This window comes from Aythya ferina, assembly GCF_964211825.1.
Source record: "Aythya ferina genome assembly, chromosome: 8".
Lineage (NCBI taxonomy): Eukaryota > Metazoa > Chordata > Aves > Anseriformes > Anatidae > Aythya > Aythya ferina.
The window spans coordinates 12,013,250-12,040,118 of NC_140304.1; the positions used below are offsets into that span (position 1 = coordinate 12,013,250).

Below are 26,869 nucleotides of genomic sequence, written 5' to 3' on the forward strand. Positions count from 1 at the left end.
ATTTGCTTAACCCATACAGCAACAGCCCAGCCCTACCAGACCGTATTTCTGGGCTCCTTGATTCATGTCACTCGCCAATAAGATGTTGCAGAGTTAGTATTTATTTGATTACTTAAAAAAGATTACATAAACATTTAAATTTGCTATTTCATCACGTTTATAAAGAGAAGTAGGCTTATAGGAAAGAAATCAAATAGATGCCTGCCTGTCTTAGGCAAAAGCTGTTCTATGTCAGCGCTCGCTACCACTCTGATTATCCTCTGTGCTGTGTGAGGAGAGCATCTGCAGCACCATGCCTGCCACGGGCAGCATCAGCTCTCCACCCCTACAGTATCGTGTCCCACCTGGAGGTGTTGCACAGATAAAAAACAGAATTTTGGTTCACAAGTGGGCTAGAGGGAAAAACTAAAGGCTCCTCTTAAGGCTTTTATATAGCCAGAGAAAAGACGGTCTACAGAGCTACAGCACAGCAACGTGTCCCAGGGCTTTTAGGTGCACTGAGAGTCACACTTGGTAAGGGGAGACTGAACTTGATTGAAGGTGAGAGAGAGCAGGGTTCAAGATCTGCTGGGGGGAAGCCCCTGCTAACATGAAGGAGCTGCAGGTGCCAGCTGCTGAAAGCCAGGTTGCTCCCTCCAGCTCCGAGGTTCCCTTCCCCTCACAGCAGCGGGGTGGCCAAATGCTGCCCTCGCTCTGCCCCACCCCCAGGCACTTACAGTCTCTCAGCACTTTATTGCTGGGTAAATGATTCACCATTCTGAGCCGGCGCGCCCTCCGGATGGCCCCAGAGCCACTAGAACACGGACTCCACATCACCCATCTCCACGCAGACTGTCTTCAGCTGCGAGTAGTACTCGATGGCCGCCCGTCCGTTCTCTCTGCCAAACCCTGCAAGGACGAGCCAGCGGTGAAAGCACAGCTCCAGGCATCCATCCTGCATCGTTCGTGCCCCCTGGGACCAGCACGGAGCCAGACCAGGGTGATACTAAAGTTTATCTCCTCCTTCCTCAGCACAAACCCACAACCCCTTCTCCTGCTTCCCTTTCATCCCCCGGTGAGGTATCCACCCCGTGACACAGCAGAGAGGCCGCCCAGGCCTGCCACCGCAGACACAGGCGCATCCTCACTCTCCCCTGGGCGCAGCAGAGCCAAACGCTGCTCACCTGACGCCTTGTATCCTCCGAAGGGCAGCTCCACGGGGCTGACGTTGTAGTTGTTAATGAAGCACATCCCGGCGTTAAGCGCAGCCACGACCCTGTGAGCCTTCTGGATGTCCCTGCAGGGAAAGGGCAACTCAGCCAGAGCCTCCCTTCCATCCTCTCCTCCCATGCCAGCTGACATCCTGCTACAGAAAGGCCCCCAGCACGTTGCAGTGCTTTTTGGGGCCCGTCCTGCCCTTCTCAGTCCTTGCCCACTCCGAGGATCCAGCGCCTATCCCCACGGACACGCAGAACAGCGCTTGATTTGAGAGGGCAGGACAAGGACAGCAGCAGAGCAGGCTACGGCAAGCAGCCAAAAGCCATCTTTGCACGCTTTCAGCAGCATGGCAGGCTCCTGGCGAACACCTCCTGGAGATGCAGAAGGCGGGCAGCAGGCCAAGCACGGGCTGGAAGGAGTCTGAAGGACGGCCGGGCCCACCTAACCCTTCAGGAGAGCTGCGAGGAGATGCGCAGTCGCTTACAAAGTTCCCTTCTGGCATTTCTGCAGCGTTCCCAGAAGATATCCATGCCCGTGCCAGACTCCACAAGAGGAGCACCAGGTTGCTGCACTGTTTCCCTTCTCCTCCCCTCCCCTGACCTCCCCCCAGCACGGCGCTGCCCAGCTGTACCTGGTGAAGACGCCACCAGCCAGCCCAAACTTGGTGTTGTTGGCTCTCTCCACCACCTCCTCCTCGGTGTCAAAGGGCAGGATGGACATGACGGGCCCGAAGATCTCTTCCTTCACACACGTCATGTCATCGGTGCAGTTCCCTGCAAGCACAGAGATTTCCCAATTAATTCAGGCACCTCAGCTACCTCCAGCACACCCACCCGAGTGCCCTCTGGGGGCACACACGGAGATGGGTCACGCCGAACGCAGCTTTCTCCAGGAGTTCAGGGACACCCACGTGGAAGATGCCAGCACCATGAACTTCCAGGACATACCTAGCACACAGGGGCGCATGTAGAAGCCATTCTTCAGCTTCGGGTCATCCGGTACGTAAAGGTCCCCACCGCACAGCACCTGGGCACCCTGAAAAAGAGCCGAGCAGGAGGTGGGCAGGCACGGATGGGTGCATCCTGCCCAGCCGCAGCAGCTCTGGGACAACAATCCCTGCTGCTGTGCTGCCCCATCAGACAAACCACGCCTGGGCCCTCAAAAAAAAAAAAAAAAAAAGAGAGCTATCGGTCTGCTTGTCTAACAACAAAAAAAAAGACATTATTTTAGGGCAGTCTCAAGGCAGCAGCACGACCTCACCTGCTCCTTCGCCTGCTTGATAAAGTTCTGGACACGATCCAGGTGGGGCCGGTTGATGAGGGCTCCCATCCGGGTGTCTTCCAGAAGCGGGTCTCCAATCTTGATCTTCTGGGTGCGTTTCACCACCTCCTTTGTGAAGGTATCCAGGATCTTCCTCTCCACAAACACCCGCGTGCCGTTGCAGCACACCTGGGACACAGAACAGGCTGCTGACAACAAGGCACGCTGCACTCTGCAAGCCTTCCTGCAAGGGCCCTGCTGCAGGGGTTCCCTGAAAAGCCCCTAAAAAAGCTGCTAAACCAGCCAGCTTGACCCTGGGGACAGCGGAGAGCAGGCAGGCAGTCCTGCTGTTCTTGCCTGCTCTGGACACAGCAGAACTGATGCCACCAAGTGGCCAAAACGCACCGAGTCACCAGCAGGAGACGATTTGCTGCCCGTTCAGCTCCCAGAGATGACCCACGTAAGGCAGTTTGCCAATGGGATCACACAAAACCTGCAGCCAAACCCGCTCCCCTCGGCCACGCACCTCGCCCTGCGTGAGGAAGTTGGCCATGAGGGCTCCGTTCACAGCGTTCTCCAGGGCGCAGTCCGAAAAGATGATAAGGGGGGATTTGCCTCCCAGCTCCAAGGTGATGGGTTTGATCCCTTTAGCTGCCATCTCCATGATCTGGCAGAAGCAAGGACACAAGAGACAAGTGACACACGGGCAATACGGAGGCTGGAGGGGGTAAGGGACACCCAAGGGGAGAGCTACCAGGGGTCTTCACCAACAACAGAAGCAGCCAGCGCACACAAAGGGCAGGCTGGGTTCCTTAGACTCATTTAATTCAGACTGCAGACGTTCTCAAAGGGAACAGCCCCCGTGTGTCCCCCAGCATGACGGTGCCTTTACCTTGATGCCAGTCGGCACGCTGCCAGTGAAGGAGATTTTGGCCACATCTGGGTGCTGACACAGGAACTGGCCTGTGGCCACCCCGCCCTGCACCACGTTGAAGAGCCCCTTGGGCACACCGGCCTGGGTGAAGATCTCTGCCAACCTCACCACCGAGATGGGGGTGAAGGGAGAGGGCTTGAAGACCATCGCGTTGCCTAAGGGACAGAGGCGAGGTGGGGTTAACACCCAAACTGCATCAGGGGAAATAAAAACCACCGATAAAAAATCACCCTACACAACGAATTTGTCTCTGATGTGTCCCCTGCCCTCTTCACACCTGCCAGGTTCCCCCTTCCATTTCCTTTCCCTTCCTGCCTAAAGGCTCTGCGACCCCTTCAACGCCTCCTTCGAGGTGATCCTTGTCCGTGTCTCTGTCCCCCAAATCTCACTCCCCCACAGGATCACTCGGCTTCAGAGAGGAGCTTCCATGGGCACAGTCTCCATACCGCAAGCCAGGGCCGGGGCAGCCTTCCAGCAGGCAATCTGGAAAGGGTAATTCCAGGCTCCGATCCCAACACACACACCCAGGGGCTCTCTGCGAGTGTACCCAAAGGATCCCCCGGGAAGCTGGACGTGTTCACCTGCAGAGACAGACAGACAGAAGTAAGAGAGGAACAAAGCCCCTTGCTGTTTAATCAGAGCCTCGGGGGCCAGATCTGACTTAGTCTGGGAACACACACACACAGCTTTTACCCCAACAAGCTGACAGAGCATGGCAGCGTTAGGTAGAGAGCTCTGAAAATTCCCCCAAGATCTTCAGAAAAAGGAGCAGTCCTTCTCTTAGAGGAATCGACACCAAAGATGGTCTTGTGTCATGGAAGGTACCAGAGAAGACAAGAGGCAGGACAGAGAATAAAGAGCCAACTCCCCTAAAGCTCTCACCAGCCAGAGATCCTGCCAGCCCTGCGTAATACTCCAGGCACTGCCAGGATATGTCGATGTCCACTCTGGCTTCAAAGATGGATTTCCCATTGTTGATGGTTTCCAAGGTGGCAATTTCGTCTCGCTGTTCCTGTGAGGGGCGCAGCACAATGACAGCACATCAGAGAAGCCACAAGGAGCTAGCTGCATCCCAAGCACACAACCTCCAAGCCAGGCTCTGCCTTGAGTAATCATTTTATCTAAAAGATAAGATTCCCAACTGTAATTTATCGATTTGCCAGAGGCCATTGGGAGAATGCCAAACAGAGAGCTGCTGGGTTCACTGCTAGTCTGGTCTTGCTTAACAGCTCTGTTTATCTGAAAGATGAGCAAAACTGAGCTGAAAAGCCAGCTGGTAAACAATGACTGGAATTCACAGAAATAAGCTGGGAGGGACAGCAAACAGCAAGACCAAAACCGATCCAGAGGATTTAGCAAAAGACGGACAAAGCAGCAGAGCTGGGAGGCGTCCTTTAACAGAAATATCAGCCTGATGCAGGAGTCTGGCAGGAGCAGAAATCTGGCAGAAAGAAAACACTATTCTTATCGCATGTACACACCGGGGCAAAGTCCGGTTTCTTACAGACCTGTGCCTCAACGGGCATTAACTTTGATGTCCAGGAATGTGTTATCTCACAGACAAGTTTGTGACAAAGCTAGGATATTTGTATCCTCTCCCCACGCGTATTATCTGCTGTCTAAGGGAAAGAAAACAGCATTCCTGCGTTGTCTTATTGCTAAAACAAAATACGCTCCCGCCACGTGACATTAGGGTCTGAAATCCTAAAGTTCAGGGACGTGACAGCTACGCAACTTCAGCTTGGAAATCACCTGCCTTGCAGGGTCCTGACTGGATTGCTTCAGCTTTATGTCTTCTACCAGAATTAGGCAGAAAAGGTGCTGCAGCACACACCGGCCTTGAGCCAAGCCTGATAAGACCGGGTGCCCTGCCCAAGGGCCTCTGCTGGTCAAAGGTGGGGTTTTACCTCCTGTGCTCCTCCTGGGGCTCGGGAAGTGCTGCTGGAACCGCAGCCACCTTAACCCATGAAAATGCTGGCAGACAAAACGTGAAGCGAGCCCCTGACATACCCGAATGATTCTGGCGGCCTCCAGCAGCACCCGGCACCGCTCCATGCCTGATTTTTGGCTCCATTCTTTGAAGGCAGCCTTCGCGCTCTGCACAGCCAGGTCCACCTCCTTCTCCCCGGAGCACAGCAGCTTGGCTATCACTCGGCCTGGGCACATTTTAAGCAGGAAACAAACGAGATGTTTGAGTCAGAGGAAGGGCACAGAACACACCGTTCATCTTGCAGCACAAATTTCAGTCCCACCACCCGCACCAGGCTACGGATGCAATGGTTCCCAACAAAACCCACTTAGTTGTGACCGGTTTCTCAGCGAGATGCTGTAGTTTGGAGGGGTCTTAATGCACATTAAGTTATTAATTAGCTCCTGGCATTATAAACTCTTTCGCTCCCCCCCCTTGAGCTTCCACCACCAGCACCCTGCCACGCTTTCTTCATCTCCGTGAGCCCCTCACCACCTTGCCTGGGGTCTGCCAAAACCCAGGCGAGGCAAAACCAATTAATTTGGAAATCATTTGAGCCAAACCCCGGCACTTTGGCGGACGGTCTCAGCCAGTCCCAGGCTGCAAGGGCTGAGGATACGAGGGTCGGGGCAGCCCCCCCGAGGCACAGCCGTGTCCCCACGCGTGTCCCCCACCTGTGGCCGGTTCGTAGACCTCCTCCACCTGCCCCCCATCGGCGGGCTGCAGCCGGGCACCCCCCCGGTAATTGAGGGGCTGCTGCAGGGAGAAGGAGCCGGTGGCGCTGCTCATGGCGAGGCCGGGCAGCAGGCGGCGGAGCCGGGGCACCAGGGGCTGCAGCAGGGGCCGCGGCACCACCATGGGCCAGCTGCGGGGCAATGGGGGTGGCCAGGAGCTGGGGGGAGTCCCCCCGAGCCCCGGAACGCCCCCCCCGGCAAGCCCAGCCCCGGCCCTGGGCGCCCCCCCGCGGCTCGGAGGGCCCACAGGTGTAAAAGAGGGTGGAACCGAAACCGTTCTTTCTTCTCCCAAAAGGTAGGTGTCCCCCCGTTGTATTTTGTGGGTTCTTAGAGTTCAGACCTAGAGAGCTGTTCCCCCTTTGTTAGGATCAGCAACCCCACAGAGCTGCTGCAGCAGGCGAGCCAGCACAGCACCAAAGCCCTAATTTTCAGATAATTTTTGGATGTGCATCACCCTCACAGCATAAAACACAGCACGATGCCCCATGTGCTCAGCCAAAGGCAGCGTGGTGCTGAGGCAGGGTTTGGGATGGCACGGGGAAGGTCCCTGTGCTGCACGCAGCACCTCCTCGCCCAGCGAGGCACAGTTTGTTGCTATGCCCCATCAGATTTGGCTCTCCCAGCTCTCCCCGCTCACCCTGCTGGATTGCTGACCGCATGCTGCAGGATAAACTAACGCAGCAAGGCTGGTGCAGCAGGTTTGGGTGTTTCTGGCTTTGCAGCGGCGTCAGGCCATCACACAGAGGCCACACGTAGGAAACAGGACTTACACAACTATGGATGCTCCTTGGGGAAGGCTGCATCTACACCGTGTCAAAAATGCAGCATCCTCATGCTCCGTGCTTCTCAGGGAGAACTGCTGCAACATGTAGGATTTAATGTCAGATTTATCCCCTTGCCCTGCACCTCATCAAAACCTCCTAGGAAGATGTTCCCTATTATACGCTTCTGGTCACAGAAGCAAGGAATCAGTAGCCCCTACAGGTACCGCAACACTCCAAGAAAGTGTCAGCCTAACTTGAGAGCAGCAGCAAAATTTATTCAGCCCTTTTGAACAAGGCCTGGCCACCAGGACTGAGCCAGGTAATTAGTTGGCAAAGTGTAAGACAGCACAGGGAACCTACTGGCCTATGAAGGAAGGAGGAATTTTTAAGATTTATACTGCTGAAGGGACTGATGATCAGTAAACTAAGGGGCACAAACAAAAACGCAGCTGTCCTAACCCCTCAGGCAATAAAAAGGGTTCAGCAGTGGTGGACAGCACTGATATAATTTAACAGTTTACTCATTAAACTGAGGGCCAGGTTTGTTTCTGCAGTTGAGCAGATTCTGCTGAAGTAAGCAACTTTAACAGAAGCTGTACGACGCTACAAATCTCTGTGGCACTGCATTCTGCCAGGAAGGCACGGGCAGGCATCCAGCAATACTTGCAACCCAAAGGGCAGCTTGGCACAGGGGCAGTTCCTGGGCCCCCTGCCACCTGAGCTAATAAAAGAAAAAAAAACCTCACCCTGCACACTGGAAGTGTTACACAAAACCAAGCACACCTCCTTGCCCAGCTCTCCACTGCACAGGAGTACAGCCAGTACATTTAAGACAAGGGACACTTCTCAGCACAACTGTCTCAAGTTTTCTAAACTGTTCTGCAGATCTTGTTCATGATATCTTAATTGATTTCCATGCCAACTGTGCTACACCAAGGTAGTTCTACTCATCCTATAGCACAATTAACAGACATCTAAATCAACATGCCCATGCCGTTTATTTCTCAGAAACACCAGAGACAAAAAGTCAAGTCATCTTCTGAGAACTTTCTTGGTTTGATGAGCAAACAGCTGCTGGTAGAATACTCCAAAGGCGAGGTGTTTCCGAGACTGTGGCAGATACTGCATAGGCTGGTTTTTGACATGTGAAGCCTGGTGCAGAATCCCATCCTTCTACCTCCCCAGGGCAGACTTGTGCGGCTGTCAGACCTGCAGTGAAGGCTCTAACTGTGCTTTAGGAAAACTTCCCTGCCTGAGGTGGTGGGCCGAGGAAGCCCCCTGCTTGCTTGGTGGCAGCCCGGGATGGAGCAAGGCCGAGCATCTTCTGAATGTTCTGCAAAAACAAGAGCAGAAGAGCACGTCAGTAAGGCCATGGCAAGGGAGACACCAAAGAGGAAGAAATCCCAGCTCTGCCTGCAAGTGCAGCCTTCCTGCTAGCTTCAGCAGATTCAGGTCCTCACCCACACAGTCTTATTACCAAACTGCCCAACATACCGTGGACATCTGACCTTGCAAGGTTGAAAAATGCTTTAGTACAGAGCCAAACAACCACCACTAATGGCTACAGTTATAGCCGGGCCCCTCTCTTCTACCCCAGCTGGAGCCTCATGACTAAATCCTCATTTTGGCTGAGGGCTTTCCCACCTCCAGGTGGACAGCACACAGTCAGCTGGGAGATTAATGCATTCATGGCTTTGTTTAGGGGCTGGTGTCTTCAACCTGCAATAGTCAGACTGGCAGTTTAGCTGCAGAGTGTACACAGAAGCAGGTTCCTAACGTGTGCTCACAGGCAGAACCAAAGCAGCCCACAGTTTTCACGAGTTCTAGAAACCACTGTCAATGGCAGTGCCATCCAGCAGAGCCTGAAAACTAGCGAGGAAGAAGTGCAGTCTGAATTTGGGTCAGCAACGTGGCAACCAAAGCACACGCCAAGTTTGAGCCAGACAGTTAGGTGCAGAATTAATTTGCACGCTGGTGATGCAGACAAGAGCAGTGGATTGGGGGAGACGTACTGTGTAACAGGCCACACGTACCAAGAAACTGACTGCTGAAATGCCCTCTGCATTTACACCTGTATCTGAGCAAGGTGTTTAGGTAGAAAACAACAAGGAAGAAATTCAGTAGTAAGAGTCAGGCACTGGCTGAACAGCTCACAACAGAGTATTTAAAAGTTCAAAGATTTCCTGTTTGTTTTTTTTTTGACACTCCCTTTAAAATCTTCAACAGTGCAACTACAGAAGTTAACTTTTCCCTTAGTTTCATCCTTTGCTGCAAGTAACTGCAGCTCAAGCAGCTGCTTATGCAGTGCTGGCAAAACAAGGACGTCTGATGCAAGGGAAAGAAGAAAACAACTGTGCCCCCTCCTGTCATCTGCTGAGGGCTGGCTATCCAGACAACAAAAGGAGGAAGGAGGATTCTCTTCAAACCTGAGTGTCTTCCCCAAAATAACTGTCAGGACAGGTCAGATAACGAGGTCATTGAGTTCTTGAACTTTTTTTGATCATGGAAGGAGAATAACAAAGATAAAAAAGCAGAGCTTTTTAATTCTAGAGTAACTGGAAAGGATCATTCTGGGTAGAGGCTAAGGAAAGGAAGGCTTCAGACTGAACAGACAAGCATGAAAGTAGAGGAGGGGAGCACTGTGCAGGAGTGGCACCAGTTTTACAGTACCTGCTCAAAACAAACCCCAGTGACAAGCAGCAGAATACAGCACAGTTTACCAGACAACCTTTCACTACAGCTGATGTTTGCCATGCAGGATAATATCCACGTGAGCAGCAGCGCTGTGCTATGCCTCGGTATCCCCGGCCTGCAGGGAAGATGCACCTGAGACTTGCCAGGAAGAAGTCAGCAACCAGCTCGGGCTCTGCAGCACAGAAACACCAACTGGTTCCAGCCCCAAGGTGGCTGTGGAAGCAGCCCAGGCACACCTGTGTGGTTCTGTACTTCAGTGAGGCCAGACAGACCAAAAGGGAGCCCTGCACAACCACTGACTAGCTTTATCCATAGCATAGTCAAGTCCACAGCCTACACAAGTTCGCCACTCATGAAATTCGGCAACTGGATACATGAGAGTGGTTCACTGCAGGAGACTCCTTTGTGTGGTTCCTCTGAAGAGCTTCCCGTCGAGATGGACAGGGGGGAAACGAGCAGCTTTGGGACAGACTAGGCAACAGCAGAGGGTGCTGCAGAGTTGGCAGCAGGCAGGAGCAGCATCCTACCAGCTTTGTACTGCCTCACGCGTGGAGCAGAACGAGGTCCTAGCAGAGCATCCAAAGCAGCAGCCACCTCCCTCCCTGTTCCTCTGAGTATCAGGGCAGAGCACCACGGGGCTGAAGTTACTCCATCTGCTTGCATGGAGCTAAGAGGAAGAGAGACAAGTTGTCTGCACGTGGATTCAAGTCTCCAGTCACACTCCAGGCCTTCCCCTTCCCCAGGAGTCCTCTCCGTGCCTCTGCACTAGCTGCCACGCAGTTTTGCTGCACAGCGATCCCAGCACCCACACAGCTGGGAGCTCCAGGAGGCCTTGCCTGGAGGAATCCACCCCGGCTGCTCTGCACAAGGACGCCTGCAGAGCCTACATCCACCACAAACAAGACCACTACCTTGAGGAGCACGGAAGGAAGATGATAAAACTTAGATCCAAAAGGTTCCCTGCCCCTGGATGAGGCCATGTGGGAAAGTGCACTCACAGCAGGAGCGATATCTGCCGGCTCCCTCTCCCCCCCTGGGATGACATTTGAGAGGAGAGGCCTTGTCCACAGCTCAGGCTTGTGTGAAAAGGAAGCGAAGAGCAGCAAACGCCCGAGGACCAGCAGCCTGCTCCTCTTCACAGGTGAAGGCTGGGAGTTCAGTGACAGGAATGGGGCCAGAGGATGTAGCCCTGACGGCGTGCCTCACACCCAGCGGACTTTCCCAGCTGAAACCCAGCGGCTCAAGGACCCTCGGAAGGCCTCTCCCAGCAACCCTCCTCTCTCCAAACAGGAAGGCAGGAGGAACTGGGGGACAGGATTTACGTGCCAGGGAGAGCGAGGAACAGCGCAAAGGAAGTTACTCACTGCGAGGAGACTATTTCGGGAGATGCTGGCCAGGTCACAGGCAGCGCTAGCTTCCCAGTCAGTGTCTGAAGAGTTTAGCACCCCCACATGCCTGAGGACTGCGTGAGGAGACTGCCTGCTGCCACCCATCTCGTTAACGGGAGCTTAATTAACAGCCAGTTTGTCTCCCCACCCTCACGTACTCCCCTGCATTTCCCTCAGGATCACCTGTTTTCACGTACACAAGAGTTCCTTATTTCGGAGTTCCACAGAGAAGTCTCTTCTCCCTGCCTCTGATCCCTTCCCAGGCAGCTCCAGGATTTAAGGGAGGGCTGAGGGCTGTGTCGTTCCCTTCACTTGTTTACAGCCCGGTCCCTGACTCTCAGCACAGCTCTGTTCCTTCTCCTGTCTATACCAGACACTCCCACATCAGCTCTCCTCCCTCAGGCCAGCAGCTGCTTTGAAGCCAGCCTAGTGAAATTTCCCCTTCTGCACACAGGGTCACAAAACTTTCACCTCTATAGTCACAGCACCAAAAGCAAAGTCTTTGCACCATTGTAAGCCCTCAATTGCTTTCTTCCCTTCTCCCTCAGCCTCTCAGCCCTTCCAAGTCCTCTTCCCCACGCTGTTACCATCCAAGTGCATTCAAACAGCACTAAAAACAAGAGCAGGATGCCAGGAATCACAGCTCCAGTTCCTAGCTTTCGCACACAGCAGTGCAGCTGGTCTGCCCATCCCTCTGTGCAGCAAGGAGGAAGAAACTAGGAGCTGCCTGGCAGATGGAGAATCTCAGATACAGTTAATCACGATCACATCAATAAGGCAGCACTACAAAGGCCACTGTCTAGTGCTTCAGTGCAGAAAGACCCTTTTCTGCAAAGCAACGTTAACTTCCATCCTCACAGGGCCATCGGCATGAACTCTGCTGCAAAAGGATATTTTTTTTGCCTGAATTTCCTCTTGAAAGCCCAATCCACTGCAACTAGCTCAACATTTCTCCCCAGAACCAGAGTGGACAACCACTTGGTTCTATTCATTTCACAACAGGCACAGCAGGAAATGCCCAGGGCTAGAACCAACCACAGGAATTTTATTTCTGGACAAAAAAAAAAATCCACGGGGGATTTTTGAGCAAAGGAGTTCCCCTACCAACTCAACGTGTGCAAAAAAATTCTCACAGATGGTGTTATTTAGTTTCACGTAATAGTCTGCACCACTAGAAAAAAGGGACTTTCCATGCAACAGGTAAAGTCACAGAGCAGCACCACAGAAGATTGCCTCAAAGAACAGTACCGGACCACAGCATCGCAGGAGGATGATCCAAAGACGTAAAAAGGTCTCCTTTCTCTCAAAGCAGCGTGCACTGCTCCAGCTATTGGGAAGTGAAACAAGATTTGTCTTCCAGAGAACACAATGGGGAAGTCCCTGGCCTTTGGCACTTGGAAGCTGCCCCTGCTTCGAGTGAGAGGATGAACCAAAGGTTGAGAGGATCATCTGGAGGTCACGAGGTACCTTACAATTCATTACTTGCTTTTGCACACAGCCAGGCACAGATTCATTTCAACACAAGCACCCAAAACGGAGAACTACGTTGAAGTCGACTCATTAGCAGGCACTTTTTGACTAAAGGAACTTTATTAAGTTGCTCCATCGAGCTCACCCAAACCTCTGACAGCTGGCATAACACGCCACTTCCCTTCGCTGATCTGCTTTGAGTCCCTTGGCACCCCCGAGGAAAAGCAACAAGCCGGTCAAGGAGAAAAGCAGCGAGAATTCAGGAAGCAAATCAAAGAAAAGGGAAACAAATACAGAAGGGCAGATCACTTGCAGCTAGTTGCACCAGCATTCATCCGAATTCCAGAATCTATTATTGTATCCCCAGCACTCTGAGAAACTTTGGCAACCAAAGCAGACTTCTGGTTGCGCCGCAGAGGTCCGCTTGTCCTCACCAGCCTTTCTGCCAATTAAACTGTTAATGAACCTTCATCTTCATCGCAACACATCACTGCTGCTCAACACGAGGGTGCTAGCCAGCTGGATAACACAGCCTGATCCTGAACAGGCGCTTCCTTTTATCCTCAGTGATGCTTTTCTCTTTTCAAGAGGCAGAACTAACCAACTTAGCCGGGTAACTATACGTAGCCTACTCCTGGCTTATCGCACCAAACCCCTTTCCCGAGTCTCTCCCTAACACTGGGAGATACTCAGTTCTGAAGGTAATGTCCTTAAAAAAAAAAAAAAAAAATAGGAGGTCAGCAAAAGCAGTAAGGACAAAAGCAAAAAAAAAAAAAAAAAAACATTAATCAGAGACACACACAAAGAAATCCATTTCTGCCAACCCTGTCTTAGCATCCTGGTGCAATTCTGATGTTTCCAATCAAGCCTTCCACACCGTCCAGGATCGTGGCTGCTTTTAAGATCCCAATCTACAATTACTATGAGTATGAAGTACAGGAATAACACAAACAGATCAAAGAATACACATGCAAACTGGACAGCAGTGATACCCTTCTTTGATAGCTTCTTCATGGGCTTTCCTTGCTCCAAGCATGCAAGAGACAACAGTGTACTCACCTGTCTGATGGACATTGTGCAGAGAATGTAGAGGAAGATGAAGGAGCAGTCAGTGTAATCCTCACCCAGTAGGTTGCGGTGGGACAAGCCCTGGATGTATGACAGGGGGATAAAGGGAAGTTTGGCCACCACTCGGCCATCAAATCTGGAAAAAAAAAAAAAAGAGCACCAGATCATAAATAGGGAGAGTGAAAATGACTTTGGCTATATAAAGAACAAGTGAACGCTTCTAGCAAGCCACCAGAGCAGACAAGACCATGTGGAAGACTAAAAAAGCCACGCTGCTTTTCCCCAGCTCACCTTTATACACACTACAGGAGGTGAATGCACCTCTCAAAAAGCCAATCACCCAGAAGGTTGGTAGGCTTCCCTCAATAACCATTTTGCCACGGTGAGAGCATTTAATAGTGACATACAAGCGATCAGCTGGACAAGTTGTTGATTCAGGAGATCTTTGTCGGCGTTTTGCATTTACTGGGGCATTTTATTCAAAAACCAGATTTAACAGATCACTCCCCAGAACACAGTCAGCACTGGAACAAAAAGATGGATTACCACCACCCCGATGTACTGCAGCTACTGCAAGAAGACAGACTCTTTGCTTTAAGCAAAACAGCATTTTAAGCAGAGCCTAAGTCAAAGACATCTGCTCCTTTCCTAGAGCAGCTATGTTTCTCAGCACAAGATGCTGAGGAGAACCACAAACAGCACGCTTTTTAACCCAAACAGCCTTCTCTGCGCTAGCTCTGCAGGCAAGGGCAGTGCAGAGGCAGGACGATAGCGCCTATCTCGAGCAGCCTGTCCTGCTCCTGGAGCTCCTCCAGCTCCACATTCCAGGGCACCAGGCAGAGTGTGAATTCTGGCCAGTTCGCAAAGATTTCTCCCAACCCAGACAGTCGACCCAATCTTTTGAAGTAAAGCGTGTACGATGCCTCATCAGCATGTGCATAGCTGGATGTTATTTTCTCTGCATGTGCTGATTTTCTAACAGGTGTTTCTTGTTTCAAGAGATCCTAAATGAGCGTTCTTTCCTGTGGAGATGCATTCACACAGCTACAGCTCAAACACACGCCAACTTTGTTTACATCTCACAAGCAGCTTGGCAGAGGAGCTAGGAACGGATGTTTATCTCCCGGTAACATCCCCCAGTGGTTTCAAACTCTGCGTTATTCCTGCTGTGAGAATGACAAGTACTTCAGCAGTAGCACCCCAAGGTACCTGCTTTTTCTTCTCCAGCAGGTTTTCACAGTCATCAAGAAGGGGTACCGAAACGCGCAGCTCAGAGCAAAACAGGGACTTGATTGCATTAAGCAGCTTCTGACAGGAGAAAATTGAGACACACAGAAGCTAATTTCTCTCCCAAGAGGAAGCCCATCTGCTTGGAGGCCAACGCTGCTGCAGAGCTCCCAGCCCTAGAGAACCTTTTAAGCCACAGCAGTCATACAGCTGCTCACCTTCACATGGAATTCTGCTCTCTGGGTTTAAACCAGCTTCCTACTTATCCCTCCAGTGGGGTCCGTGACCACTGCCACTTCAAGAAAGAGGCAATCATCAGGCTAATTTCTGTTCTGGCTTAGCTGTCTGCTGCGGACTTAGCAAAGGTGAGGTGCCCAGGCACAGAGCAGCAGTGCCTGCATAGCCCTTGTCCAAGGGGTGGCACGCCTTGTCACTTCCATGCAACTCCTGCTCCTCTTGTCCCCCCAGAGCAATGAACTCATTCAAGAAAAGGAAAGGCAAGGAAATGGGGCTATAGTCACTGCAGGTGTCAGCCAGCCTTTTCCTCCTCCTCTTACCACACCCACAGCACTTCAGTGAATGACCTGGCAGCAGCAGCAGCTTCCCACACGGTGCCTAAAAGCCTCCTGAATTCATAACTGAAGCATTCTCTTGAGCCAAGCAGCTGCCTCTTACACTGTGTCAGGGGAACAGCAGTACATGAAAGAGAAACAACTCCATCAAACCATTCTAGAGGCTTCAGACAGTGCAGGTACAAGCCAGCAGAGCTGCCATTCAGATACAAACATACTGAGACCAAGAGCAAAGATCTAGCTAGCTACCCCCAAAGGCAAGACAGCCAAATCTCCAGATTTTGACTCAGTTGCCTCAGAACTGCCGGACTTAGCAAGAAAGCTGTTTCAATCCTAACACTGCTCTTTGGATGCTCGTCTTCAGGTTTCCAGGACGGGCTCTGAAAAAGAGGCAGCTAAAGGCAGGATATGCCCATAAGCTACATATCAGCACCATGGCTGGTAGCATGATCTCTACAGATAAGAGCCCTCAGAAGAACAAGACAAGTCATCTTGGTGGTCCTAAAGGAGAAGAAACCAATTAACTCATTTTTTAGGATAATACATAAGGAAGGAAGGAAGAGCTACTCAAAATTCAACCAAAAACCAATTCCTTCCTAAAAAACTCAGTGAATGTACAGTCCCCTAACACTTGTCACTCAGCATACTCCAAGCTGCCTCTTTCCGCTCTAAGAGACTAAAACAGAATAGGGTGGGTTTTTGTTTTTTTTAATTGTATTGCACCAAAAATAGCTAGCCAAGCACTTGAATGCCTCAGGTGCAGCACTACAGACACCGTGCTGCTGGGCACATGGCTCAAGATGCACCTCCAATCCACCCTCAGGGCTGCAGATGGGACAACAATAGCTCAAGACTGTACCCAGATTTTAAAGTCCTTTAGTGCTGTGCTCCTTTGCTCAGTTTCAGAGTGTTCCAGAGAATGCTAGATGCTGAGGTCTGACTAAGCTGAATAAGGAGTCCACACTGGCAGTTCTGATATTATGTTACCCCCTGTTTGCAATTTATCCACCCACAGATCTGCAGTAAAATAACAATCGGCTGTATCCTGAGGACTGCCAGCAGAGAAGCCAGAGGTTTTGGTGTCCAAGAACGTAAATTCTCATTTGCAGCATCAGTATATTGCCCAGATACCACGCAGTCTCCATATCTGAATTATCTTCAGCTTTTACAACCAATGGGAAGTCCACATTTCAAGACTGAGCCAAGTTTTAAAAGCCAAGAACAGTCTCTCAGTTTCATGTGTCTGGAAGCAAGCCTTCTATAACCATGCAAAACAGAGTTTTTTGGGTTTGATTTCAACTAGACCAACCTCGGGTCATTTTTAAAGCAAAAGAAGATTAGAGCACATGCCTAGACCTGTTAGTATCTCCACTCTGATCACCTTAAGTAGGGCAGCAACAAACTCTGCAATTACAGCTCATTTCTGAGAGCAGAAGAGCTGACCCAGTTTTGCTTGCAAGTGTTCTTCAGTCACATTACAGCAGAGCCAAAGGAGCTGCAAACCACAGCTGCTTGCCTGACATCAACCAAACCTGCCCTAGAAGATGGTCCCAAACAGGAGGATGTTAGAGCTGCATGTAGCTGGCTTTCCATTTGTTGAATGCGATTGCATTCAGCATGCAGTGTCCACTCTCAAGAAGATGCGTGCTGTGAGAGATCCGTTTCACACTGATTAGTTATGGGCCTTGGAGAAGACCCTGTCACTAGAATACTTCAGGTGGTGGAGTGAAAAATGAGAAGTCCATGAAAGCTTAAGAAGAATCCAGGAAGTTGATACTTACATGGAATTAAACATTCCCATCAAGGCAGTGAAGCAGAAGCCAATGGCAAACATGGATTTCATCCGAACCTGCAAGCAGAAAGGTCAGAGATGAACAACAGGCCTGCACTGAGGGATTAGGGGCTGAAACCCTCAAGAAGAGGCTTTGTATAGAATCACTGCAATCTAGGGAAAAAAAAAAAAAGGATGATGCAGAACGCTGGAAGGATTGTAAAACGTGACCAGAGAACACCCAAAGTAATATTCCATCAAAAACTGGGCACAAACGCAGCCAAAGCAAAAACCACTGATGTCAAGAACCAATTCAGAGAGAGGAAAAAAAAAAAAAAAGAAAAAAAAAAACAGTGCTCAAAAATTGTGCTGTTACCTTCCACAGGTAGGCCTACACAACCAGCAGGAACCCATTATAAAGACAGAACTTACAGGAGGAAGTCAGACAAATTAGTTCTACTTCGAAAACATCACGGAGGCTTATAAAAATGAAAACAGCTGAGGCTGGGGATAAATTAACTGCTGGAGAGCTCTGTGGCTCATACTAAGGTCTGTACCTATTAGAGAATCCAGAAAGAGCTGCAAGGAGGACTTGCTACAGCTGACAACTGAACGGTCTTTCTGTCAGAAAGCTGCTGACTGAGATCTTCAGCAGTTAGGAACTGGCTTTAGTTTCCTTACCATTGACAAGTCCCTGTTGTTATTTTTCAGTTTCTCCTCTTGTCTCTCTGGAAGGACAAAAACAACAACAGTTATCATCAGTTGTACCAGCCTAGAAACCAAAGTGTTTTCATTTCCAGGAAGCTTTAACCTTCCTGGCTCTCCAAACAAGCAACATTCCCAAAACCAACTCCAGCTCTCTGTGCCAGACGTATCAAGTGAAAAGCTGTACGAAGCCAACTGCTCCTCCATCCCAGCAGCACGCAGCAACGCAGGCACAAAAGAAGAGGAGGCTGGAATCACACATTCAGCACTTCAGGAAGAAATGCACAGAATGTCAGATTTGCCAACTCAACCAACTAACACAGTAGCACGAGCAATGTTGCCAGAAAACAAAGACAGTGCCTACAAAGCATGCTTCCAAAAGAGAGCGGGCTCGATTTGCTACAGGCTCACCACTGTAAGCACATTATATAAACAAGGATTTCGTTTTGGAGGTTGTTGGGACTCCCAAACCGTACACAGAGCCAGCAAGGTTGCCAGTTTCAGTAATGACTTTTGTACTTCTGTCACTCCTAAAAGACTCTCCAAAGAAGAAAAATGTTTCCTACACGAATTCCAGCAAAACACACACTACTGTGCTTTGCAGAAAACACTTCTTTTGAAATTCACTCTGTCCTTAAGTCACCACAAACTTCAAAAGCGCTCATTTTCCCCCCCTATTGCATTTCCTGTGCCCCTCACTGGAGAACTGCTCAGGTCTCAAGGACCACCCACACCTGTCACTTCTTCTGTCCCTTTTTCCCGTGTCACCCAATCCCCTGTACTCCTCTCAGGCTGATGATCCAGAGGGGCACGAGGGCTTTGAAGCAACATTTAAGCTGGAGTAAGGCTGTGGGCAGATGAATTAAACAAGGAATAGTGTGAGAAGAGAAGGAGGGAAGGGCTATTCAATGGGTGCGTTGCCTGATGGACCCCTGTGATGTTTCAGTACCAGAGGCCCACAGCACAGAAGCTCGACAGTTATCTTTCAAGTCCCAATCAAAACCTGGTGAATACAGGGCCTCAGTATTACCACAAAGCAACAGCAACACCCCTACCCAACCTCTTAGAATCCTCCTTGCTGTTTTCAGCTGTTTTTAGCTGCAAACCATCCCCTCGGGCAGGAACTTCCCAGACACCTGCTTCCTGACCTAGGTGGAGAATTTTGTTTTCGGACATTTCAGCAAGTAGGCCAGCTCTTTAGGAATCGGATTTGGCACAAATACTTGTTTTTTCCCCCCTCTGCTACATAACTAACCACCTAGGAGATGGGCTAAAGGTTGCACGGGGATCAAGAACACAGCCAGATGCCCAATATACCTGACCTGTTTCTCACCCATTTCTACAAACTCAAAACAAACCCCCTCAGGTGTCCTACCATCCTATCCAAGTGGTTATTCACACAAGCCACACATAAGAAGCATTTAAGTAGATTTAAGTAGTTTAAGCTAGTTAAGGCTGAGTCAACAGGGAAGAGCCTAGAGTCCCAGCTCTTCTAATTCTGCCCACCAGAACACAAACCATGGGGATACAGCAAGCACCTTATTTGCCAGCATTGATTCTTCTGCTGTCTACCGAGCACTTCTGCGGGTGCTGGGAAGATCGCTGTCCTTTCTTCTAGGGGCAGGTGGAGGCAGAAAGCACAGCAAAGCCACAAGTTAACGAACCCACTCTTCCAGCTGAAGTGACAAAGCTGCATCGTGGCATTAAAGGTGCACTGCTCCAGCAGTACAAAAGGCTATTGGGATATGACTGAAATGGGCTCGCTTCACAATTAATAGAAATCGGTAAGTAGGAAACACCAAATTAAGCATGCCCACACAACTTTCATCCTCCCTCCCTGTATATATGCATGATTCACCTCCAAACGTGACCAGGTCAGGTCACACACACACCTCCTGCCTTGTTCTGGGCAGAAGATGGATGGCAGCTGAGGCAGGTCCTGACCACAGCTACAGCTTATCTGTGAAGCCTGGGTTGTTTTGTTTTCTTTAAATTCTACAATTCTAGTTCTTTTAAGTGACTCCAGCTCAAGTGATCTGGCTGTTCTACCAACGCTACACACTGCAGAATGATTTAACATTCAGCAAGTCACTGAGATCAGAGTTTTTGAAGTAGTTAACGGCTATGAGTCATTTTCTGGATGTCCAGCTTGACATTTAGACCTGATTTTGCAGAAGCACTAAGAATTCAGCCTTGCCTGAAAGCAAATGAGACACTGAAGTCATGCAGCACTTGCAAAACAAAACAAAAAACAACCCAACAGTCCGAGTATCTTAAGCTTGGCCAGCAAGCATCACAGCAAACAAAATCAGTGGTCACTTCCTAAGTTTTGTTCTCAGCTCCTTTGTGCTTTGTTTTTCATTTGCAAAACAAGATTATTTCAGCGTATTTAAAAAAAAAAATCAGTTTTAAATTCCTCAGATTCTACTGTTTATTAGTTTAATTCAAGCACAAGTTAAATATTCTCTGATAGAAACACAGTTTGGACAGTGCCCTGCAAAAAAAGTCACTGACAATTAAAAGTGACCATAGATAACAACAGCACGTAACAACTTTATAAAGACTGCCTTATCTCGTTAACAGTCACAGTATGCATGCATTACTCAGGACTAAAAACTGAAGATATGCTAGGGGAAGAATTTTGGTTCCCATCCCTTCAGAAGTCTAGCAATAACAGGTTTTCATACCTAGGTAGAACCGTTTGAAGATATGTTTATGATTACTCCCAAGCTTTGTGCAGATCAAATGACTAATCCAGCTACCTGGTGTTACACAGGAATGAGGAAGCCAACTCCCAGGAGCTCTCAGAAGTGTTCCTGCTCTGATTTCTGTAATATTTTAACCAGGCTTTACTGCGTGTTTTACTTTATAATCCTGCAGATTAATGAACCTCAGCTTTAGAAAGTTTTCCTAACATCTACCACATTGTTCTTGCACAGTCCAATATTTAAAGAGTTACCTTCACACAGAAATAAATAAGTATATTGACGATGAAATAGAAAGAATGGAAAAGAAAATCATTTAGCAGTACTGATTTATCAATTTTTAAGTAAATTTCAGTGCAGTTAGAGTCAACTCAGGCAAACACCTAAAGCTGTGACGTGTTCAAATGAAGAAAAACAAAAGCTCCACAGTCACTCATGCAGCCAGAGCTGATGCAAGCTCTACATAGAACAGCAAGGAACTTCAGCAACTGAAGTCAATAATAGTAATGGGAGTCTGAATTTGATGAAAAGCATCAAGAAGCTACAGGCTGGCCTCCTGTCCTGGAGGAATAAGGCCAAAGGGTTCACTGCCAGTCGACAGGCCAAGAGCCAGCTCTAGCACCACTTCAGAAGGAAAGGAAAATCACTTCCTTACTGCTCCCCTGTTCTTGGGGCACTGCACGCCCCTCCTAATCTTACCTATTTTCTTTTTCTGCTGCCGGCCTGCTGATTCAGTTATCGTTTCCTTCTTCTTTTCCACTGCAAAAATGCAAAGAAAAATATTCCATCAGTTCTACATAGATCCCAGCCTCCTGTTCCGCACAAGAAAACCATTTTACTACCTTTATAGGACGGGCATGAAAGGAAGCAAGGTAGAGTGTGTTCAGACTCTACAAGCTATAAACCACCAAGGCTGACCAAACCAAATATTTGAAACCCAAAATATTTTCCAAATCTTGGATGAGGTATAGAAACGTTTCAAAGGGTTAATTTTAAACTCTGTCAAGTGCCCGTTACGCTGTTAACCAAGCAGCCTGAGGACAGTTTTGGCTGAAATGACCCTTGCTGATTTGTCATTAGCACTAGACAGTCCTTTTGATTCAGCAAGTCTAATGAAAAGAGCTTTGTGGCAAGCTCTGCTCAGATTATCTGCAGTGGGAAGCAGAACACAGGAAAGCCTGTGTTCTCTGCCTGCCTGTGAAGAAGGGATGTAATTCTCAGGGGAAATGCTGTCCAAGCAGTCGGCCACAGCCTCTCCATTCTCTTTCAATTAATTAGTACTGAAGCATTTCCAATATTTTCAAGTAAGAGCCTAAGCTCATACTTACTAAAACCCCAAGTCAGACACTCACCGAACAGCTGCAAACAACTAACACTGCAGCAAAAAAAAAAATACCATAAAACCAGCAGGGCAAACAATCTAGAAAGAGTTGGCTCACCTGCTAACAGCAAGAACAGTTTTTCCAGAGAGAGACAGCTCTTAAAGTTCTGTAAGATGAGTACTACAAGAAGCCAGGGTGATAAAACATGGCTCTGATCCACCAAGAGTTCTTTTTTACTCTCAGCTCTATGTACCTGTATTGTATCTACTCCACCAACAGATAGAGCTGGCTCCTGTTAGCTCACACAATCACCTTTAGAGAGCTGAGCATGAGGACTTCTCCCACATTAGTGCTAGCTCAGCACAGACTTTCTAGCCCTCATTTCAAAGCACAAGTGAAATAAAGACAGTCTTCACAGACACACAAGTCACGCTGGCTTCCGACCTGCTTGTTACCTGCAAGTCAGCCACACTGAAAACCTACAGAAGGTTTCCAAACATCCCTTCCGCAGCGATGTTGTAAGGCACGTGCTTTTCCAAAGAACAAGAACATCTTACACAGGCAGGCTACAAGGAGGGCACAAACCAGGCAAGCCTGCTCAAAGGGAATGCTGGAGCATGCCAGACAACACACACTGCTCACAGGGAAGGCTGATGGAGCAGCTGGTGCCAAATCCAGGGGGGAGATCCTCACCAGTCCACCCCTGACCAATCCACAGAATCCCACGGCCCCCAGCTCAAACTCCAGCTGGAGAGCACTGACTCTTCTGGCCTAACTACTGCTCCCAGGCCCAACACGAGGGCTCCTCCACGTCCCACCTTCACTCTGAAGAGCACTGTTGACCCTCATGCCAACCCCGAGGATCCCTGCAGCCCTACTGCCCTTATGGTTTGCACAGAGCAAACAACTGTCAGGCAGTCTCACAAGCCTGTCTGCAGGACCGTAAGTCACAGAGTCACCCTTCCAAACACACCCTTCTGATCAGACTTACTCGAGCCTTGCAAGTTTACCACCACATTTATCCCAGGACACTTGCTAGCATTTCTTCAGCAGTCTCCAACAACAGTGGCTCTCAATAGAAACAAGAGGATAGGAAGAGACGAAGCTGAGGCTTATGAATAACAGCGTCTGGTCAAGCATGCTACTCGGCCCACTTGTTTTGGCAAACTGCTCGGATTGCTAGTGCTCCCAAGGGAGAACTTGGGATCTCAAATGTGTTTTTTCCTGTTTCAGATGTGTTGGATAACAGTTGAAAGGTGTGGTTCAAGTGGTCTACTTTACAACCTGTCTGTAAGCCAGCTGTCCTCAGCATGAGAGGAAAATAGAAAAAAAAAAAAAATCAAGCCTGGATTTTTAGTGACTCCTCACGGTTCTGTTTCACTTTTCTGGAGAGGAAGGGGATTTGGGGGCAGGGTGGGAGGGAAGTGTCAAACGAGGTTGGGAACTGATTGAGATGCACGAACCTCCCATCTTTCCCTTCACAGATTAGAACCTAGATATCAGGAGAGCTATAAAAACAAACAGCACTCAACTCCTAGAGCAGTGATTAACCCCCCGAGATTACGCCGTGCTAACTGCCTCCGAGTTCCACAGGACGTTACCTCCAAGTCTGCAGCTGGGTTTTGGCAGCTCCTCCAACCCAAAACATTTTTATCAAGCAGAGGGGGCAGGCAGAGATGCAATCTCCATCTGATCCCACTTGATGACAAAAGCCCCTAATTTAGGAGCTGATTCAAGCCTGACTACAGTCCTACTCTTCAGCTTGCCTTGCCCAGGGGAAGGCTGCAGTAAGCCAGACTGGAAGGAACACGGTTTGCTAATCCTGCTCTCACAAACCTGGAGCACTGACAGCACAGGGAAATATTTTTTAAGGTAAAACCAGCTCTGGTTCAGCCCCGGAGCCATTGTGTGCTCTGTTACTGCTGCAACTTGCACAGGGAACATACAAGCGAGTTTGAAAGCTTAGCTCAGTTTCTCCTCTGCGCCTTTGCTTCTGATGCAGACAGGTCCATTGAAACACGCCATGTTCAAATCACCATTTTACCATTTCGTGGCAGATATTTAAACAAGTTTTAACATCTGATGCATATCTTCTGGCTGCTGGCCCTCTACTCCCTTTTCCTACCCTCCCTCATCATTTATTCAGTCCTTCCCAGGCCTCTAAAAACCTCCTCTCTACAGAAGTTATCTGGGACATTTTTTCTAGTCATTACTATTTTTGTTTCCAGTTTATGCTAGTACAATTTATTCTTGTACCAGCTGACAGCTCAGACCTTCCTACCATGACTTTGTCCTTACTCATTCCCCATCGCTGATAGCCACTTTTTATTTTTATTATGCTTTACCTTTCATGGCATTCCTTTTACTCTAGGTCTTTCTCAGTACACATCTCATTCCCCATTCTCCTTGAAAAGCAGAAACCACATCCTTGAACTTATTTCAGGCATCTAAAGGATCCACAAACATATATACACACTGGCTACCCATGCTCAGGAACAGATTCCAGTACTGATCTCCTGTCCTGCCCTTCAGGAAGGGGGGTGAGGGGGCAATTGGGACAACACAACTCATCTCAGCACCAGCCCCGCCTCCAACAAGAGGAAAATTAAGGGCAGAAATAAGTCTGCTCCATACCAGTTTGGGTACCCTGTAAAGTTCAGCTCCTGTGAAACCTAAACTGAAGAATGTTCACTTCCCTCTCAGCAGAAAATGCAGCAGGATTTTCTCAGAGCACAGAGCCCTTAATTTGACATTTGCTAAAGCAGGAAGAAACATTCTCTCCCGTGTCTGAAGAGTACTTACATTTTTTGCTCTGTTTTTCCACTTCAGCCTTTAATCTCTTGTATTTGTCTGTTCGGTACACCAGCACCCAAGTTATGCCTGAAACAAACAGCCAACAGGTACCTAGGTAAGCGAAGGCCTCTTGCAATAAAGAAGCAAGCCAGCAAATACGTACGCAAAAACACACGTCATGTCTGCAAAACCACATTATAACCACCAGCAAGTTACATCACTTTACTTCTAATCCCCTTTTCACACTCCAGTGGTGCCTATCAAATAATCATAGAACGTCCTGGGTTGGAAGGGACCTCAGGGATCACCCAGTTCCAACCCCCTGCCACAGGCAGGGACACCACCCCCTAGATCAGGTTGCTCAGGGCCTCACCTAACCTGGCCTGGAACACCTCCAGGACATCCACAGCTTCTCTGGGCAACCTGTTCCAGTGCCTCACCAGCCTCTGAATGAAAAATTACCTCCTAACCTCTAATCTAAATCTCCCCTTTTAGTTTAAAGCCATTCTCCCTCATCATTATCTGACTGAGCAAACTGATGCTCCCCATCTTTTTTTTTTTTATAAGTCCCCTTCAAGTACTGAAAAGCTGCAATGAGGTCACCCCGGAGCCTCCTCTTCTTCAGGCTGAACAGCCCCAGCTCTCTCAGCCTTTCTTCGTGGGAGAGCTGCTCCAGCCCCTCGATCACCTTCGTGGTCTCCTCTGGACCTGCTCTAACAGCCCCACATCCTTCTGGTGCTGGGGGCCCCACACCTGGAGGCAGCACTCCAGGTGGGGCCTCACCAGGACAGAGCAGAGGGGCACAATCCCCTCCCTCCCCTGGTGATGCAGCCCAGGATGCAGCTGCCCTGCTGGGCTGCAGGCACGCACTGCTGGCTCACGTCGAGCTTTTCATCCACCACAACCCACAGGTCCTTCTCTGCAGGGCTGCTCTCACTGAGTTCTCCCAGTCTGTGCTCATATCTGGATTGCCCCAGCCCACGTGCAGCACCTTGCACTTGGACTTGAACCTCATCAGGTTCACGTGGGCGTGCTGCTTCCCAAGCTTGTCCAGGTCATAAATAAGCAAAAGTGTTTGCAAGTCACTGGGTATCTCACGGAGCACTTCTGTTCTGTGGTTTTGTTTAGCCCCTTCCTGCTTCTATTTCTCAGTTGTTGCTCACCCTAAGCCTATGAGCTGATTAAGGCAATAAACACCTTTTTGTTCTTCATTTTCAGGGCACCTAATTAAGATCCAAGGAATAATTTCTGCACCTATGAGGACCTGACTATTGGTTACAGCACATCTCAAAAAAGCAAACAGAGATATTCAGGTAGGAGGGACCTCACGAGACCCTCCAGTTTAACACTGTGCATTAAAACACGACCCAAACTAGTTGCATCACATGCCCTGCCCCAGTGGTTTGTGAATTGCTTAACCTGAGGCTCTTGGCCCTTTTTTTTTTGGCTTCGATTTGACAACAGCGCTGTGCTACTGAGTGCCTGAGAGCCCAGCTGCAAGGAACAGAACCATGGGGGCACTTCTGAGGGTAACACAGCTTCTTCCTCTACAAGGCCACGAGGGGTACGTCATCTGAGCCCAGCGCAATGCAGGAGGGCTCCTAGACAGCAAACACAGCCTATTGATCCAGCAGCTCTGAATTCCCCAAAGGAAAGAAAGAGAGGGTCTTGCAGCCTCAGCTCCAGGACATGAGGAGATTCAGGGGCACAGCTCAGTGCCAGGAAGAGGAAGCAACCTCCGGCTTTGACTTCCCCGGGGAGCATTCCTTCACCCCCCGCACCAACTCCACCCCCACCCCCACCACCTTTTGGGAAGCACCCGCTTTAAATCACCTCGAGGAGCAGCCCCTTGAACTCACCTCCACCACAAGCCGAGCCCCGCTCGTTAACACCCCCACACCCCCCACACACCCCACACCTCCCCCATACCCCCCCGGTGCCCCCCAGCCCTTCCTCCCCAGGCCTTTTCCCCCCCCCAGCAGCCTCCCACCGCCCCCAGCAGCCTGCAGCTCCCCCCCCCCGCCCTCCCCCGGTGCCGGGCCCGCTCCGGGCGCCCACCCTCTGCCAGCAGCGCGGTGCAGACGGAGATGAAGACGATGAGGAGGGTGTCGGCGAACATGGTGCTCATGGCGCCGCCGGAAGCGGGCCTCCTCACAACCCGGAAGTCCAGCGGGCAGCGCGTTGCCTAGCAACGGCCGGAAGCGAGGCTGCGGCCGGCGCTTCCGGGTGAGGCCGTCAGCCAATGGGATCGGCGCCGGGAGGAACGAGGCGGGAAGGGCGAGGGGAGTGGAAAGGG

General features: G+C 49.9%; 2 protein-coding genes and 1 long non-coding RNA gene across 4 annotated transcripts; all 3 read right to left on the reverse strand.

Moving 5' to 3' along the window:
• Positions 1 to 83: 83 nt before the first annotated feature.
• Positions 84 to 7,114, reverse strand: ALDH9A1 (aldehyde dehydrogenase 9 family member A1). Of its 2 annotated transcripts, none has more exons than XM_084527194.1 (11): positions 6,865 to 7,114; positions 5,402 to 5,547; positions 4,274 to 4,403; positions 3,838 to 3,972; positions 3,350 to 3,546; positions 2,984 to 3,124; positions 2,458 to 2,646; positions 2,145 to 2,232; positions 1,829 to 1,970; positions 1,164 to 1,276; positions 84 to 888 (listed from the first exon to the last, which is right to left on the reverse strand). In XM_084527194.1, the coding sequence occupies exons 2-11, from the start codon at positions 5,444 to 5,446 to the stop codon at positions 794 to 796; spliced, it is 1,275 nt and encodes a 424-aa protein (XP_084383320.1). In that variant the 5' UTR covers positions 5,447 to 5,547; positions 6,865 to 7,114; the 3' UTR covers positions 84 to 793. The 2 variants fall into 2 exon arrangements, with proteins under 2 accessions (XP_084383320.1, XP_084383319.1); XM_084527193.1 differs by lacking the exon at positions 6,865 to 7,114 and adding an exon at positions 6,035 to 6,278.
• Positions 7,115 to 7,837: 723 nt separating this feature from the next.
• On the reverse strand, positions 7,838 to 26,869 carry TMCO1 (transmembrane and coiled-coil domains 1). The gene is made up of 7 exons (XM_084527195.1): positions 26,632 to 26,869; positions 24,583 to 24,660; positions 21,158 to 21,217; positions 17,730 to 17,776; positions 17,059 to 17,126; positions 13,470 to 13,614; positions 7,838 to 8,191 (listed from the first exon to the last, which is right to left on the reverse strand). Exons 1-7 carry the CDS (start codon positions 26,699 to 26,701, stop codon positions 8,093 to 8,095), a joined length of 567 nt encoding a protein of 188 aa, XP_084383321.1. The 5' UTR covers positions 26,702 to 26,869; the 3' UTR covers positions 7,838 to 8,092.
• LOC311440372 lies at positions 8,548 to 13,461 on the reverse strand. The gene is made up of 2 exons (XR_014695368.1): positions 10,917 to 13,461; positions 8,548 to 10,219 (listed from the first exon to the last, which is right to left on the reverse strand). It is a non-coding gene; the product is annotated as an uncharacterized lncRNA (long non-coding RNA).

What these genes read in the sequence shown, in the direction of transcription:
- TMCO1 (XM_084527195.1), bottom strand. Translation starts at nt 26,701, where the DNA reads ATGAGCACCATGTTCGCCGACACCCTCCTCATCGTCTTCATCTCCGTC. An exon ending in CACCGCGCTGCTGGCAGAGG is followed by an intron (nt 24,661 to 26,631) that starts GTGGGCGCCCGG and finishes TGTTTGTTTCAG; the next exon opens with GCATAACTTGGGTGCTGGTG. An exon ending in ACAACAGGGACTTGTCAATG is followed by an intron (nt 17,127 to 17,729) that starts GTAAGGAAACTA and finishes TTCTGCTTGCAG; the next exon opens with GTTCGGATGAAATCCATGTT.
- ALDH9A1 (XM_084527193.1), bottom strand. Translation starts at nt 6,218, where the DNA reads ATGGTGGTGCCGCGGCCCCTGCTGCAGCCCCTGGTGCCCCGGCTCCGC. An exon ending in AGGCCGCCAGAATCATTCGG is followed by an intron (nt 4,404 to 5,401) that starts GTATGTCAGGGG and finishes CGCCCCTCACAG; the next exon opens with GAACAGCGAGACGAAATTGC. An exon ending in GCGTGCCGACTGGCATCAAG is followed by an intron (nt 3,125 to 3,349) that starts GTAAAGGCACCG and finishes TGCTTCTGCCAG; the next exon opens with ATCATGGAGATGGCAGCTAA.